Source organism: Vitis vinifera, chromosome 16 (genome assembly GCF_030704535.1).
Source record: "Vitis vinifera cultivar Pinot Noir 40024 chromosome 16, ASM3070453v1".
Taxonomy (NCBI): domain Eukaryota; kingdom Viridiplantae; phylum Streptophyta; class Magnoliopsida; order Vitales; family Vitaceae; genus Vitis; species Vitis vinifera.
Genome location: NC_081820.1, coordinates 4,854,597 through 4,873,761, shown reverse-complemented (window position 1 = coordinate 4,873,761; position 19,165 = coordinate 4,854,597). Strand labels below are relative to the sequence as shown.

The window sequence follows — 19,165 nt, the reverse complement described above, 5'->3', positions numbered from 1 at the left end:
GCGAGGAAATGAACCATCTGACCGGAGCTATGTCTTTTGCATGAGGAACCACCCCAGTGAACCTAACTCTCCAAGGAATGCTTTTCTTCCTAAATTATTCCAAACTTCTGTTATGTTAGTTAGTTTAAGTCTAAACCTTTACCAATCAAAGTTTGTGTTTTACTTCTTAAGCTAACCATGAAATGAATCAAGACCAATTCACTTGGAATTGGTATCATTGATTGCTTGTTAATCATTCCCAGTGAACGACCCTAGAGCCACTATACTATAGTAGCTTTTTCTTTGCTACCCTAGTGTATGGTGTTATAGGAAATAAATTTTGTTGATTACTCCCTCAATCAAGGAGCACCAGCTGAACACAAATCAGCTGAGACACCAATTGGGCACGAATCAACAAATCCATAGTTCACTGTTTATTAAAACAAGTCCCAATACCACAAACACAATAAATACGACACACTCCACTAAGCCGCTCCAAGAGCATCCTGAAGCCCTCCTTACCCCACCTATGGATTCTTAGAAGTGATATTTGCATCTAAAAAGATGTAAAAAGGAAAAGGTGAGCATTCCACATTGCTCAGTAGGGTGCCTAACACCCAAGGGGTTAATGGGGATTACTAAGTTCCAAAGAACACAAAAGAAACATTTCAACAACATTGATCAAGCCACATAAATTAATCTCTATAATTATACACAATTTCACAATATTCAACAATTAAATGAAATGCATATGAACGTGTGACACACAGTCATACAATGCACCGTCATTCTCGGGCTTTCACCGAAGGATACGTGTCTGCACCCAAATACACTCCCCATTCGAAGTCTTCCTAGGGTAAACTTTTGGGTTTTTCACCCTAGGGATCTCTCTCCCTTCTTAATTCGCCTCACATGAGCTTTTACTTTTCATCACTATTTTTTTTTTTTTTTTTCCATTTCATACACTTTCCACAATTTTTATCATTTCTTCACACAACCATCAGCAAATGAATGCCATGAGGTTAATTTCTCTCATTCATATGTATCACCAATATAATTGGAATTACAATCATGCCAAAATTTCCCAATAATTCCAACAATTTCAACAATTCCAACAATCTCAATAATCCAATATAATTCATTTTCCACAATAAAATTTCCGAAAATATTCCAAGAAATTTTCAAAAATTCACATATCAATAAATTTGAAATTATACCACAATTTCGGAATTTTCCAATGATTCCCATAATTTTTAACAACCCAAAACAATTATTTATCAACCAAAAATAAATTCCCAAAATTACAAAAATTCCAAATCATAAAAAAAAATTCTTACAACATCAGCATTACCTACTTAACTCATAATGATAAGATTTACAAATTTTTTTCAATGAAAAACACATTTAATTAAAGTTTTAGGGTTAGGTTCTCCTACCACAGATCCAAGAATGCAACCATTAAAATCACGATTGGCCATCGTAGAATCATTCCTCTCGTCGAGTAGAACACCTCCTCAAAATTTGGGCCAAAACGGAGGTCATTTGGCCGTCCAAAGGGTTGGCCAAGGTTCCGGTGGCAAGAAAAAAATTTCTCCACAGTCTTGCGAGAGTCTCCTTCTCTGCCACTTTCTCCTTCCTTTCCCCTTTTCCTTTTCTTTTTTTTTTTTTGGTTTTTAAAAGCCCACTTTCTTGGCCCTTTAATCCAGCCACAGTCCAAGCCCAATATCCAACCTTTTGATTTTCTTTTCATTTATTTATTTTCATTTGCTTATTGTTCATTTCCAATTTATTTCATTTTTCATTTTTTTCTTACAACACAAATTAATTTATTAAACACCAACCCAAAAATTTAATTTTTTTCAATTTTATTAATAAGAAAATTTAATTTAATTTTTTACTTAATTAATTCACTTTTCACTTTCGTTTTCATTTCGTTTTCGGAAATTTTCAATTTCTAAAATCCTAAGAAATTTTCTACCATAAGGCTGACGTGACACAAAATTTTCAATTCGCCTAATTGACCAACACAGTAAATCGAATTTCACCAATCCAAAATTAACACGTGTTCTCCAATCACTTTTCTTTTTTACTTTTCAACCATCACTCAAAAGAAGACTTTTCAAACTAGAATTTTCAACGTGACCTAAAATACCCGGTCATTACAGCTAAACTTAAGCTTGGTAAATTTTGATAAATAGAAAAATTACCTTAAGCTTATTTATGATTAATAAAGAACTTATGTTAAATTTACTTTTAACTAAAGTTAATGTGTGTATTTTCCAAAACTTTTTGGCTTACATTAGTTGTTGAGATCCACAATGAAAGGTACATTAGCAATATGAGAGGATTACATTCTCCGGCTAAACTATCATAAATAGCAAATGTAATTTTTTGTAATAGGAAGAAGTTTGAGTTAAGGATGATAATGGGCTAGTTTTTTCTGGTGGTATACTCATCCCATGTCGTACCAATTAGAATGGGTTCAGAAGAAGCCTAAAGTGCTTAAAGACTTGTTTTTTAAGTTCTAGGTCAAGTTTGAATATTACTCTGTCCAACCCTAATTATATATGCAATTAAATTAAATTAAATTAAATTTTTTCCATATTTCCTTCTTTTTTTTTTTAAACTTGTATTGAATTAAAAATAAAAAATAAAAAAATAAAAAAATCCCACTGTACTTTTCAAGTTAGTTAAAGGATCAAAACTGAAAGATGATAGGGAAGGGGCATAAGAAGGCTAAACTCTCTAGCACAAAAGGCTTGGTGATCCCAATCCAATGATCCTTTTTTCTGTTGAGGAGAAATAGGTCATTGATGTTACCCATTGAATTACAAAACCCTCCCTATGTACTAGTTAAATGGGTTGAGAATTGTAAGCAAACATTTAATTCCACAAATAAAATTTCTAAGTTTCGCCCTGATAAGGTTCACTATGATCTCTTGGGACCTACTCTGGTTAACTCAAATAAAAAAATTCAGATTTTATGTTGTCTTTGTTTATGACTATTCAAGATTATTTACTTGGCTATACCTGTTGAAAAGGAAATCTAAGATTTCAAAGGTTGGTTGAGAACCAATTTGAAAGGCATATGAAGATTTTCCAACGTGATGGTGGTGGTGAGTTTAGCTCAAATCTTTTGCTTGATCACATTAAATCCTATGACATTGAATTAAATATTTCTTGTCCCGGAACACGGAAATCAGATAGGGTGGTTGAATGAAAGCATCGGCATATTGTTGACACAGGGTTGACTATGACTTTTCTTGCTAATTTACCGTTATCTTTATGGGTTGATGTGTCATTCTTACGTCTGTTTATCTTATAGAATGGACTACCTTCTTCTGTTATTAAAATAAGAGCCCTTATCAAAATTATATTTCCCTTATGTCTTTGTTGGGTAAGTTAAGTCCTATGCATAAGGGGTATTGGTATTGGTTTTTGGAGGCCTAAACAAAACGTGTGTTCATGTCAAGACACATTGTTTTTTATGGAAGATCCTTTCGTTACAAGGTCTCTCAACAATCGGTGACTTCTTCTCAAGAGTTTGACCTTACAAAATTTACTTCTAAAGATGAATGGCTTGATCAATCACATAAGGAATTACCATTTTTCAATCTATAGGAGAATGTAACTCAAACTCATGCAACATCAACCACCAGCATGCCAAATTGAGAAGCTCATCAACTAATTACCCAAACTTCATCAACAAAAACAGGCAATACTCACTGGATGATCTCCAGATGAAAACATGAGTTGACTGATCGGTCGTTGCTCTCTAAAATTCCTTTTTCTTTACTGATCAAAACATGATACCCAAAAAGCCCAAAACATTAAAATCTTCTTTCAAGGATAATAGATGGATTGAAGACATGAAAGAAGAGTTGAGTGCTTCCATTAAAATGAAACATGGTAGCTTGTTCTGTGTCCTTAAGATAACATTGTTGTCGGATGCAAATGGGTGTATTGAATCAGGTATAAACAGGACAATTTGACTGATTGTTTCAAGGCCCCATCCATTGCCAAAGGCTTCACTCAAGTGTTTGGAATTGATTATGACAAAACATTCAAACCAGTTTTAAAACTAAAAACCATAAGTCTTATGATCCCTTTGGCTACCACTTCTAAATGGAAAACTCGTCAACTTAATGTCAAGAATGTCTTTTTGCATAATAATATTAAAGAGACAGCTTATATGGAACAGCCCTTGGGTTATGTTAATCCCAAATTTCTTTATTATATTTGTCTTCTTAAGAAATCATTATATGACTTGAAGTAAGCTCTGTATGCTTGGCTTGACAAGCTTTCACAAATTTTACTTCAACTTGGTTTTTATTGTAATAAGGCAGATTAGTCCCTCTTCATTTTTGGAGAAAACGAACACCATCACCATCAATCTCTTCCTTATATGCATTGGTGACATTCTTACTGCCAGAAACAATGATAAGTTTATCACAACTTTAATCACGAGACTTGGCAGTGAGTTCTCCATCTAGGACCATGTGGATTTGAGATAATTTCTTGTGGTGTGGAGATGAAGCCATTTTCTGGAGAAATTTTTCTTTGTCAGTCTAAAGTACATTCAGGACCTATTGTAATGCACTAGAATGTCTGAAAGCTCACCCAATAATACTCCTATGAATCTAAAAGAAAAAGAGGTTAACTTAGACCACGACCAAGTTGACGTTGCCAATAATCAAAGCATTGATAGCACATTATAGTATCTAAGCTCACTCAACTTGATATCATTCATGCAGACAATCATGTTTGTCAACACTTCAACAACACAAAATTGGTGCACCTCAAGGCAGCTAAACAAATTCTGAAGTATCTCAAGGGCACTCAACATTATGATTTTTGTTACAAGACGAAGCACAACCAGTTTTTGTATATTTATTGGTGCTAGTTGCACTTAAAAACTCTTTTTACTCTCTAATCGAAGTTGGGTCTCCATTGTCATTCCCCTACCAGCTTGAGGGAGCATGTATAAGGAAATATGATCAATCGGAAAGAAAATGAGAGAATTGTACTTTGCACCTACTTGGACCTTAAAATTGACAAGAAGGATATGAAATTATAAGAAACAAAAATACCCATGAAAATGACACATCAAATTTAAAAAAAAAAAAAAAAAAAAAACTGGCTAGTTGCACATGTGGCAATGACTTGAAAAATACCCTAATTTTTTATTTGAATAAATAGAAGAAAATGTTATTTACAAAATATCTTTCAATATTCCTTTTTTTTTTTTTTTTTTTTTTTTTTTTTTTTTTTTTTTTTTTTACAAAAACCAATTTCTATTTGAATTAGAAAATATTTATAAAAAAAAATTAATTTATGTTTTTTTTAAAAAAAACTCTCAAATTTATTTAGAAAAGCATAACAATTTATTTTTAAAAAAAGGTATCCCCGTTTTATCCTTAAAAAAATATTTTAAATTAATTATAAAAAAATTAAGAGAAAAAAAGTTCAAATTTATTTTAAAAAAATGTGATTTCAAATTCTAAAAAAATATTTATTTAAAAATAATAATTTATTAAAAGAAAAACCCAATTTATTAATAAGGGAAATTTGATTTTATTAAAAAAAATGTTTTTTTCTACTTTTATTAAAAAAAGAAACATTTTTCAATTTTAATTTTGAAATGTTTTATTTTTATTTTTATCTTTAAAAAAAAAAAAAGTTTATGACATGATTTTCACTTTGGATTTTATGTTTTTGTTTTTTCACAATCAACAAAGGGCATTTCAGGAAATATTGAAGTTTCATATCCTTTTTCTCAATTTTCATACTTTTGCTAGGACTTGGACTTAAATGAGCAGGTTTTATGGACTAATGCCAATTTTTTGGCCCAATTAGGTCCAAAGCACAATTTTCCTATTAGAAAGGAAATTTCTAGTTGTAAGTTAAAGGAGATTCCAAAACATTGTTCAACCTAAGTTATCACACAAATTCTCTCCCCTTTGTCAACAAAATCAATTCCCAAAATTATGTTCTTTGCTTCCTAAATTCATATTTTTATTTCCTCTAATCATGTTTTTAATTTTTGGAAACTCTTGTATAAATCATATAATTCAATGAAAATCTTTGCTTCCACAACAAACCTCTCCTCCTAAATAATTTTCAAAATACTCCAAGGAATGCATGGGAGATGAAGGGAACAAGTGTAGGAAGGTGTTGAACTTGGTTTTGAAGTGGAGAAACTAGGTTTTAAAACCTTAGGAGTCGAATTTGGTATGTATTCAAAGTCAACCCCTAAAATTCGAAATGGAGATGCTAATTTCAAATTGGTTAATAATGTAATCGATGTAAGAAACTGAACTGTAATAGTGTTTTTGCTATCTCATTTCATGAATATAATAGTAGTATCATGGTTTTTATACAAGTTTATTTAGTTGTTACACTAACAACTCTCCTACACAACTATTCTAACTTCTCTGGGTTGTTGTAACTAAGTGGGAGCTGAGTTCTTGATCAAGTTCATTTGGGAAAGTTGAAGCTTGAGTGCATTCTATTTAGTTATCATCCCTCCTCAAGCTCACAGGGTGAGAAACAATGGAGAGCTTGGTTCTAAATCCAAGATACTAAGAGTTTGGTAAGTGCTTGGTAAAAATGTCAACAATTTGATCATAGGTTGGAATGTAGTGGATGTTGAGATTTTTGTGAAGAACATGATCTCGGATGAAGTGAAGGTCTAGTTCAATGTGTTTGGATTGAGTATGAAAAATCGGGTTAGTAGCCAAATGAGCTATGCTTTGATCATCACACCGGACAAGAGGAGGAGTAGGAGGAGAAACTAGCTACCAGGTATGGTTCTGTATGAGAGCTTTGTATTCCATTTCCATGGCTGAAACCCAATTTGGAGCCCTAGAGGCTTATTGGAAATAATGAGGTTTACTAGGTTTGTGAGCCAAAAGAAGCTTCTTTTTAAATATTCCAGTTTTTGCCCAAGTGATCATAGGGTGTGAGTTGAGTGGTGTCGAGGGATTAGTAAGAAAAGAATTGGAAGATGCAGTGAAACAAACTAGAACATGGTTGGGTATGGGAATTAAGGAAGCTGAATTATGGGAAGAATGGCATGAATGAGCATAATTAGACAAGTGAGGAAGCTGGGATGTAGGAACTAAAAACTGTGAAGTATGAGTTGGTGAAATAGACAATGGTATAGGTAATAAGGCCAAAGTGGACATGAATTGATAAGAAGAAGATGCAGATGTGGTGTTAACAATCTTCTGGAATGGAAATTTTGTCTCATGGAATTTCACATGTCGAGTGATATACATGCAGTTGGAGTTAAAATCAAAGCACAAATAACCTTTGTGAGTGGGACTGTAGCCTAGAAACGCACACACTGGAGTGATAACAAAGTTTATGTTTATTATACAGGTGACGGTATGGATAGCACAAGTAGTCGAACACTTTAAGATGGTGATAATTTGGAATTTTATTAAACAACACTTGAAAAGGAGGTTGAAACTGAAGAACTTTAGTTAGTAACTAATTAGTGAGGTAAGTAGTTGTATGAAAGGCATAAAGCCAAAATTGTAATGGTAAAGAAGTTGTGGCTAATAAGGCACGACCAGTGTCAACTAGATCGATGTCTCATCTTTCGTTCAGCTCGTCCGTTTTGGTTAGGAGTGTATAGGGACAAGAGCATCTATGTATAATCCCATGAACAGTAAGGAGTGAAAGTTTTGAATTCTCCACCATCATCAAATTGCAAACATTGAATGTGGAAAGGAAATTGATTTATAATCATTATTTTGAATTTGATAAGGTGGGTAATGCTTGATCTTTTGTATGTAGAGAATATATCCAAGAAAACTAGGAAAAGTCATCAATAAATAAAAGAAAATATCGAGCACCAGTTATAAATGGAGTTGGGGCAAGTCCCCATAGATCAGTGTGAATTAAAGCAAGAGGATGAGAAACTTTAGAATTTGACAAAGAAAAGGGTAATTTGTGACTCTTTGCAACTTGACAAGTAGAATAAACATCATGTTTATTTCTGTGATAAGCAATATTACACGAATTAAGCGCTTTTGTCAAAATATCATCAACTAGATGACCAAACCTGGAATGCCAAAGGCTAGAGGTGGTGTTTGACGTTGTAGGACTATAGAAAACTATAGAGGTATCATCAGTTAAAGGAGGGAATTCATATAAGCTATTCTTAAGTTGTCCTTGAAGAATAACTTGTCTTGAGACTCAATCTTTGACAAGAAAGAACTTTGAATGAAACTCAAAAAAGATGTTATTGTTGGTATAGAATTTGGAAACACTAATTAGATTAGTAGTGAGGTAAGGAACATAGTAGACTTTCTCTATGATATACCGTAATGATTGTCTCTCATCTGTGAATGTAGGCATAGTTGATTGAACCACGTTAAAACTTCATGTATCTTTAAATGGATTATTTTATTTTTGTGTTCTTGAACTAACATTATTTGTATTAAAGCTTCCATTAGCACAATAGTTTTGAGCACTTAAAATATGTTACTTGAGGTTAAGATTCCTTTCTTAAGGTTATGTTTGGTTCCTAGAAAGTATTAAGAAACGAATAAATAAATAAAATTAAGAAAAATAGTTTTCTTATGTTTGGTTTTACATAGGAAAAAACAAGAAAAAAATAAAATATAAATAAAATTAGTTATAAATGTATGCATTTTAAAATTATTCAATCTTTATACAAAAGATTTATAATACACACAATGAATTTGAAGTGATATATAAATATAATTTACTAACTTTAAATTTATTTTTTGTTTTCTTTCACTTTTTTTTTTCTTCTCTATTTTATTTCCTTTGCATTTTTTCTCAATTTTTCCAAGAATAAACATAGCCTCAATGAATTTTTATTTTTTATAACAGTATGTTATAAAATGTCAACTTTCTAAGAATAACCATGAAAATGAACGACCAAGATTTCTAACTTGGTAGAAAGTTGAATATCACCTCATCATTTGCTGGGGATAGTATTGCTTATCCAAATCAACTATTCTTTTCCTTCCAATGGAATTTGCACATATATGAAGTGTTTTCAAGAATGATTGAACAAATATTCTATTAACCAAAGATCTCATAACTAATTTATTCCAATATTTAAGAAAAATATTCTTAGAACAAATGGAAAGAGAACAATTAATATTAATGTCATAACAATTTTTTATTTGCAAACTACATAAAGCGTATGAGAAATGCAAAATTATCCATCAATATATTAAAATAATTAAAAACTTGATCTTTGGGGTAGACTAGGTGCAAAGTTATGTTTGGTTCCCGAAAAATATTAAGGAAAGAAGAAAATACTAAGGCTATATTTGGTTCTCAAAAAGTTTGACGGAAAAGTGAGGGAAAAAAAATAGAGAAGAAACATAAAAGGAAAAAAACAAGTAAATGAAAATAAAAAATAAATTTAAAAGCAATAAATTATTTTTATATATTACTTCAAACTTCTTTCATGGATTTAACTCTTCTATATATAGATTAAAAATATATAAGTTTTTAATAATTTTAATTATATTTAAACTTCTTTCATATTTTTCATAGTAAAATCAAATATGAGAAAACCATTTTCCTTAGCATTTTTTTTTCTTTCCCTACTAGTTCTCATGAATCAAGCATAACCTAAGGAAAATGATTTTCTTATATTTGGTTGTCTTATAAAATATATTAAAGAAAATCAAATATAATTAAAACTAGTTTGAAACTGATGTAATTTAAAATTATTTAATATTTATACCAATGAGTTAAAATACATAAAATGAGTTTAAAATCGAAAATAAAAATAATTTATTGAGTTTTAATATATTTTTAATTTTCCTTCAATTTTCTTTCCTTCACTTTTCCTTTGTATTTTCTTTCTCTTATATTTTCCCTCAAATTTTCCAAGAACCATACATAACCAAAATTATTTACAATTCATGACTTCTTTTGAGCTAAAATTATCATAAATTAAATAATAAAGCGACTATAAAATAAATGGAAAAATATGAGTAACATATTTTAAAACACTTCAAAATAAAGAAATTTAAGGGCTTTAGTATCAAGTTAGTGAAAGAAAAGTTGGGTGATGGATTATGATGATAGGATATTCCTCAAAAAAGGAAAATGGAATAGCACCTTTGTTATGGAAAAACGAGAATAGACAACAAGAAAATAAGAACATATAGATTTACGTGAAAAACCCTATATGGAAAAAGACAAAAGAAAAAAAAATCACTATGTCAAAAATTGATATAAAAAGTGAGAGGCATAAGCGGCTACTGCATACCCCTAAATCATATATACCATCACATATATATATACACCACTACAAGTTTTACAGGTCAGACCAAATAGAATTTGGGTTACCAAATTGTAACACATCTCATTTATTTAAAAAAAATCATTAAAAGTGGAAGAAGAAGAATAGATCATGTAACATGGTTTAGCTCATGTAGAAGTGAGATGAATTATTCCAAATTTGGAAATAAAATTGTAATTCAATGCCACCATGCACCAATCGGAATTATTTAAAGTATAATGGAGTGGTGATGAAGGCAAGCATAACACGTATATATTAATTTAAATTGTAGTTAATTGGTGGAAGCTCATAAAGAAATAATAATAAGCATTTTCATATGCTAGTAAGAACATTCTGCGCGATGGCTTTGTGGTAAAGAAAAAGATATATACCTACTCATGAAGCGAAATATTCTTTTCTTTTGGGTTTCACTTCCTTTCCGTTTTTTGGCTGGGGGGTAGGGATCTGGAAACAAAATATGGATGAATACATGTTGTCCAGTCCAGATTAGAACAGCAAGAGAAGGGTTGTTGTTTGTTACTGGATTTTTGTTCTATGATCATGAATGCAATGGTAGGCAGTGAAATGGAAGCAAGCTCAGAATATATACTCCATTTCCAAATCAATCATTCTCTTCTTCTCACGGTAAGTACTACAAGAATGGTATCCAAAGCTTCCCCACTTCCCAAGTGATACGACCCTCTTTTTCACTATTTCTTAATTTCTTCATTCTGGGTGGAAGGCCCCACCAATAAGGTCATATTCACCCAAGATAATTGTATTACAAACCAGTATTAGTTTCTTCATCCAAGCTCTTTTTCTTCCAGATTGCAATTCCCTTTATTTAATTTTTTGAGGAGAAACGATGCAATTATACATTATATATATAACAAGAGTTTTTAATTAACAAAGGGAAGTGATCCATCTGCTCCCACAACTGCAAACTGTCACCTTCTTCTGTCTTTGGCTGAACATAATTCGATCCCTTTTTCCTTTGATTTCTCGAAAGCCATGGAGTTCCTGAGCTCAATCTTGGATCTTGTCCCATGCTTATATGATCACACCTCCAAGCATACGCTCTACATTCGTGATCTGAAAAAAAATATTGAAGCCTTGAGTAAAGAAATGGAAAAACTGAACAACTTATATGAAGATGTGAAGGCAGGGGTTGAACGTGCAGAGCAACAACAGATGAAGCGCAGAAAGGAAGTGGGTGGTTGGATACGTGAAGTAGAAGACATGGAGAAAGAAGTCAACGAAATTCTGCGAAGAGGCGATCAAGAAATCCAGAAAAGATGTCTCGGATGCTGTCCCAGGAATTGTTGGTCCAGCTACAGGATTGGGAAGGCAGTAAGTGAAAAGCTCGTTGCTGTATCTGGTCAAATCAGCAAAGGGCATTTCGATGTTGTAGCCGACATGCTGCCTCGTCCTCCAGTAGATGAACTGCCCATGGAGGAGATTGTGGGCTCAGAATTGACGTATGACAGGATCTGTAGGTGTCTCAAAGATCCACAAGTGGGAATTGTGGGATATATGGAATGGGGGGTGTGGGCAAAACCACCCTCTTGAAGAAAATCAACAACGACTTCCTCACTACATCCACTGATTTTGAAGTTGTGATTTGGGTTGTGGCGTCAAAACCGTCCAACATTGAAAAAATTCAGGAAGTTATTTGGAATAAATTAAAAATCCCACGTGATATATGGGAAATTAGAAGCACTAAGGAGGAGAAGGCTGTCGAAATATTGAGAGTTCTGAAAACAAAGAAGTTCGTGTTGTTGTTGGATGACATCTGGGAGCGACTTGATCTTCTAGAAATGGGGGTTCCCCATCTCGATGCTCAAAATAAGTCCAAGATAGTTTTTACAACCCGATCACAGGATGTGTGCCACCAAATGAAAGCTCACAAGAGTATAGAAGTGGTGTGTTTGTCATCAGAAGCTGCTTGGACTTTGTTTCAGAAGGAGGTAGGAGAAGAAACATTAAAGTCTCATCCACATATACTGAGGCTTGCAAATATTGTTGCTGAAGAGTGCAAAGGTTTACCTCTTGCTTTGATTACTCTTGGGCGAGCCATGGTAGGTGAGAAAGACCCCTCAAATTGGGAAAAGGTACTACAAGATTTGAGCAAATTTCCAGCTGAAATTTCAGGTATGAAAGATGAATTGTTTCATAGATTAAAAGTCAGTTATGATAGATTGCCTGACAATGTCATCAAGTCTTGTTTTACATATTATTCCTTATTCCCTGAGGATTTGGAGATTTCTAATGAAAACCTTATAGAATATTGGATAGGAGAGGGATTTTTGGGTGAAGTTCATGACATACATGAAGCGCGTAATCAAGGGTATAAAATTATTAAAAAACTAAAGCAAGCATGTTTGTTGGAGAGTTGCGGTTCAAAAGAAAAAAGGGTTAAGATGCATGATGTGATCCATGACATGGTTTTATGGTTAGAAAGTGAATGTGGTAAGAAAAAGAATAAATTTTCATTAAACAGTGATGATTTTTGGCTGAAGGAATCCCAAGAAATTCTAGATTTGAAAACAGCAAATAAGATGTCATTATGGGATGAGAATGTTGAGGAGTTCCTAGAACCATTGGTGTATCCTAATCTCGAGACTTTAATTGTAGCTTGTGATAAGTTGAAGAAATTTCCAAGTGGATTCTTTCAATTTATGCCTCTAATAAGAGTTTTGGATTTGTCAGATAATGAAAATTTAAGTGAGTTACCTACAGGGATCGGTAAATTGGGTGCCTTGAGATATCTTAATTTGTCTTCCACAAAAATAAGAGAGTTGCCTATTGAACTTGCAAATTTGAAAAACCTAATGACTTTGCTTTTGGATGATATGGTATTCCTTGAATTAATTATTCCACAGGAACTGATATCAGGTCTCGTATCTTTAAAGTTGTTCAGCATATGCAATACCAATGTTTTAAGTGGAGTTGAAGAAAGCTTGTTGGATGAGTTGGAGTCCTTGAATTACATCAATGATATAGGTATCACCATATTTACTACTCTTTCATTCAACAAATTAAAGAGTAGTCACAAATTGCAAAGGTGTATAAGTCAATTCCAGTTGGATAAATGTGGGGATATGATCTCACTTGAACTATCATCTTCATTTTTGAAAAGAATGGAGCATTTGCAATGGCTTTTTATATCTGATTGCGATGAATTAAAAGACATAAAAATTAAAGTGGAAGGGGAAGGGGAAGGGACAGAAATGGATGTGACTCTCCCAAACTACATTGCTGCAAGGGAGAACTACTTCTATGCCCTTCATGAGGTATATATTGATCATTGTTCGAAATTGTTGAACATAACATGTCTTGTTTGTGCTCCATATCTTGAAGAACTTAAAGTTGAAGATTGTGAATCAATAGAACAAGTGATATGTTATGGAGTAGGGGAAAAATTGGACATATTCTCAAGGCTCAAATACCTGAAGCTCAACAAGTTGCCAAGATTGAAGAGCATCTAGGTGTATGATTGCAAAAGCCTAAGGAGCCTCCCATTCGATTCCAACACTTCAAACAACAATCTAAAGAAAATCAAAGGAGAGACAAGTTGGTGGAATCAATTGGAGTGGAATAATGAAACTATCAAGCATTCTTTTACTCCGTATTTTCAAATCCATGAAGCTGAAGTATATTTAACAGATGCTGAGGAGACCAAAATTGGTGGCATGGATGATATGCAGGAACAATCGATATCAAATTAATATCCATATGTCTTTCAGGTATTAATTATCTTTTATGCTATATTTAAATATAAATTTTTTTTCCCAATTCAATTCTAGGTGTCCCTTTTGGAATAACTGTTGTAAAAGTTTGCCCAAATGGCACTTTGAAGGAGGTCTATCATTTAAAAATTAGATCACATTTCACTTGAAAATAATGCAGAGTTTTCAACTATATTATTTCTTGTGTGATTTTATTATTTATTTACTTATTTATTTGATTCATTTCAATCTATAAACAGAAACAGAATACCCAGTTTTGAAGTATCAACTTCGTTTCAACTTATATTAATTTCAAGTTAAATAATAGATATTCCATTCAGAATTCTTGCATTGTATGATGTGTTTACAAGGGTAATTTCTCTTCTCTTGTTCATGAGTTGGCTCTGATCAGTTCTTCTTTTTGTCCTTTTACTGCATTCAGAGCTGGGGCTTGTTCTAGCAGTTGTGGCAACAGCCGGGTTTGATCTTCTTCATATAGATTGTGCTGCTCTTTTTCCATGTCCTTGGTATTTGGGTGAGAGCTGGATTGTGTTTTCTTGCTTACTGGTCTGAGTTTCTGATATGTTCTGTCACGGTGGCGTAAGGGCTGATTCTCATAGCATTGATATTCATGGTGCTCAGACTGCTGGGAAGGTTGCAGCATCCTTTTCGTTTCGATCTGGCTGGAATTGGATTCTGTGGGTTGCCTTTGCTCTCTGCTTTCTTCACCTAATTGAACAGAGCCAGATGCTTTGGTCCATATACCAGAGCACTGCATACTTCCTGGAGTTTGATATCCCTCTCCCAAGTGTGTTGTCCATAATGTCATGTTATGTTATGTAAACAAGTTTCAACTTTCACCCATTGTGGATTGATTTTAACATTTGAGGTTGTTAATGGTGATTTTTCTTGTTGTAATTGTGATTGAAAAGAGAGTTGATGAATGGTTTTGGCAAAACAGAGAGTTCTGAGGACTCAATCACTAACAACTTCCCCAGCTGCCATGTTGTCATGTAAGCTATGTGGCGAATCTCAGCTGGCAATTTGACTAATGTCTGCCATTTGGAGTCCTGCAGTGCCATCACCTCACCTGCATGGCCCACTTATTCTTTGCCACATCATACACCAAGGCCGACCTCAATGCCTTCTTCTCACCATCATTGCCCACCCGCGACATACACCGCCACGTTGCCGACACGAAATTGTAAATAAACACACAGCTCCAAATCTCCCATGTATCCGGGTCCCACCCGCCCACCACCCCAAGCTCCGACTCGACTCCCACCAGCTGCCAGAACATCGGCAACCCATCGGAAAAACCAGGAACCGACGGTAACTCGCTCCAATTACCCGTTTCTGGGTCCAAAAGTGTGACCCGATAAACAAGCATAGGACACTTCATCCCACCAGAACTCCGATTCGGCATGATCCGGGCCTGAGCCATGGCAAACACGGGTCTAGCATACCCTGCCGTTTTACATATTTTATTTTTTTCATTTATTATTTATATTTTTAAAGAGAATAATATCTTATAATACTAAATATTAAATAGTGTAATATTTTTAAATAATATCTACATTTACATTATAAAATAGAGTAACCTGAACCATGAGAAAGAGAAGGTCACTTGGTCCTAAAACATAGCTTTTGAAAAAACCCTAGTCGTGATTCAAAATTGAAGTTGTACTCGATTGAAGTAACCAGAGCTAGAATCAACCAAGTTTCGTGATGTCTTCCTCTTCCTCAACTAGAGCACTTTCCCGACAACATTATGGAGATGGACTTGAAGGTCAATGATGGTAATTCTAGGGTTTCGAAGCAAAGATTAGTTGTGTAAATGTAGCAAAGTCATTGTGGTTAGGGAGTTATGAGAACTTTCGGGTTGTGGTCACATGGGAAAAAGAGGTTTTTTATATAAGAACTTACTTTAACCTTGTCACTTTTTTGAAAGAGTCTTATCGTTGTCTTATCACTTTTCTAAAAGAGTCTTAATATATAACCATATTTTAAATTTTTACTACCTTATGGTGTCACTTTCTTAATAACGACACTATAAATCCAAAAATAGTGTCACCAAAATATCTAAATACAAATATTTTATGTCAAGCATTACCTTTACTAATTTTAGATCTAATGTTATCATTATTTTAACAATGACACTATAATTTGTTTTTGTTGTATCATTCAATACCTTATGTGTTATTCACTCCTTTGGATTTTTCATTTTCATGCTACTTTTTTTTAATCGCATAAAATTATCCAAACATATATGGTAGAGGATTTCTCTTCAAAACTGATGTTTGGTTTCAAAGAAAAAAAAAATGAAAGAAAGCTTAAGTTTATAAAAGAAACAATTGAAAATACGAGTCACAAATCTCCCTTTATGAACTATTCCTTCCAATATATATAGTCTAACCTAAAAAAAAAAAAAAAAACATGATGCCTTTTAATTAGCCACTTATTCCAAATATTACAATAAAATATTTAAAAATATATATGAGAATATTATGAATTCTAAATGTCTAAGATGCATTTTGAATTGGATTTGCAAGAAATCTAGAAGGTTGAATATGACATTTAAGGCTTGAATTCAAAATTTGTCATATGGATAAGAAATGAATTTTGAATTGGGAGAGTGAATTTGAAATGGCAATTTAGCGAATTTGAAATTGAGCTAAATTTCAAAAAATTCAATTTCTTGTGGATTCTCTCCTTGCTCGTTCCAATTTGAAATGAGTATATCAAATATAATTAATTACCCGTAATATCATTTTTCTATATGTGATCCTAAAATACTTAATATATAATTTTGCATAATTAAAGATGTTGTAGCTACTCCTTAATTAATTAAAATTATATGGATATATCACTTGACATTTAATTAATTCACAAGAAAAGCTTATATAAATTGCATGAAACCATAAGCAATATGTACACAAAACTCAATATCAATGTACTAATATTATTCAACTCAATATTGCATGTATAATGAAACAATAAATCATACACACAAATTTATGAAATAAATATAATAAGTACATAAAGGATAAGTGGTCAATTAATGAGCTTCTGACCATGTGTGTTCAGGAGGAGGGAAGGCTGAAAATGAAATTGGGTGAGAGTGCATTGATGGCAATGGAAGGAAAGGATCATAACCAGGCCAAAAAGAAAGGGAAAGGTAAAATACCGCCCCAAGGTGGAATCAAGAAGGCCGATAGGTGCTTTTTCTACAAGAAGAAGGGGCATATGAAGAAGGGTTGCACCAAATTCCAGAAATGGCTTGAGAAGAAAGGTAAACCAATCTCATTTGTTTGTTATGAATCTAATATGGTTGATGTTATTTATAACACATGGTGGATTGATTCTAGTTCTACAATCCATGTTTCGAATACCTTGTAGGGTTTGCAAAAAATAAGTAAACTAATGCCAAGTGAGCAATGCATTTATTCAGGAAACAAGATGTGTTCACATGTGGAAGTTGTTGGAACATGCAATTTAGTTTTAAGTAGTGGTTTTATTTTAAATTTAGAAAAGACATTTTATGTTCCAAGTTTCTCTAAGAATTTGATTTTAGTTTCAAGAGTTGTACTTTTGGGTTATTCTTTTAGTTTTTATGAGACATCTTTCAGTTTGTTTTATAAATCTAATCTTGTTGGAAATGGTACATTGTCTTATGGTCTTTTCTCTATCAATTTACAAAACGATACCACTAATAACACTATGCATGTTCACACTGGTACAAAACGATGTGTTATGAATGAAAATTCCTCTATGTAGTGGCACTGGAGATTGGGAAATATCTCCATACAAAGAATTAAGGGATTAGTAAATTATGGAGTACTTAGTACTTTAAATTTTACTGATTTTGACACTTGTGTGGACTGTATTAAGGGGAAACATACCAACAAGTCTATGAAGGGTGCCAAGAGGAGCATAGACATATTAGAAATCATACATTCAGATATTTGTTGTCCAGACATGGACGCATATGGTCCGAAATACTTCATCTTCTTCATAGATGATTACTCATGATACATGTATATCTACTTGTTTCATAAAAAGAATGAAGCACTGGGTGCCTTTAAAGTTTTCAAGGTTGAAATAGAGAAACAATGTGGAAAGCAAATAAAGATTATGAGAACGGATAAAGGTGGAGAATATTATGGTAGATACACCAATGATGGATAAGCAACTGGTCCCTTTATGAAGTTTCTTTAAGAGCATGGGATAGTTGCTCAATACACCATGTCTGGTTCCCCAGACCAGAATGGTGCGGCTAAAAAAAGAAACTCAACATTAATGGACATGATTAGGAGTATGCGTAGCAACTTCAAGATTCTTGAATCCTTATGGACTAAATCTCTTAAAACGATAATGTATACATTGAACCGAGTTCCAACAAGGTTATCCCTAAAACGCCATTTGAATTATAGAAATGTTGGAAATCGAGTTTGCGACATATACACGTTTGGGGATGCTCGTCTGAAGTAAGAGTTTACAACTCACAAGAAAATAAACTAGACCCAAGGACCATTAGTGCATATTTCATTGGATATGTCGAAAAGTCTAAAGGGTATAGATTCTACTATCCATCTCACAACACTAGCATTGTGAAGTCAATAAATGCTAAGTTTCTTGAGAATGACTTGATTAATGGGAGCCATTGATTTCAGGACATTGTTTCTGAAAAAGATCATATTGATGTTCAACCATCCACTTCAAGTGATAGATTGATTGTCATTCACAACGCCCCTCAAGTTCAAACAAGTGATAGACAACCAATCATTGAAGTTCCACAAATTGTTGACAATCTAATAGATCAAATTGTTTAAGATTCGCCAGAAATTGTTGAACAACCAATTGAGCAACATGATTCTCAGGAAAATGTTGATGCAACATTAAGGAAATCTACCAGAGGAAGAAAAACAATAATACCTAGTGATTATGTGTATCTACAAGAATTGGACTACAACATTGGAGTCAAAAATGATCTTGAAACGTTTTCACAAGCCATAAGTTGCAAAAAGTCAAATTTATGGTATGATGCTATGAAATATGAGATGAATTCTATGACATCTAACGAATTCTAGAATCTTGTTGAGTTATTTGATGTTGCAAAAGCCATTGGATGTGAATGGGTCTTCAAGACAAAGAAGGATTCATTGGGCAACATTGA

At 33.1% G+C, this 19,165-nt stretch overlaps 1 protein-coding gene across 1 annotated transcript; it reads left to right on the top strand.

The window, feature by feature from the left end:
- The first annotated feature begins 11,272 nt into the window (after positions 1 to 11,272).
- On the top strand, positions 11,273 to 14,474 carry LOC100264729 (probable disease resistance protein At1g61190). The gene is made up of 4 exons (XM_059743347.1): positions 11,273 to 11,753; positions 11,876 to 12,412; positions 13,451 to 13,554; positions 14,361 to 14,474. Exons 1-4 carry the CDS (start codon positions 11,273 to 11,275, stop codon positions 14,472 to 14,474), a joined length of 1,236 nt encoding a protein of 411 aa, XP_059599330.1.
- The last annotated feature ends 4,691 nt before the right edge of the window (positions 14,475 to 19,165 follow it).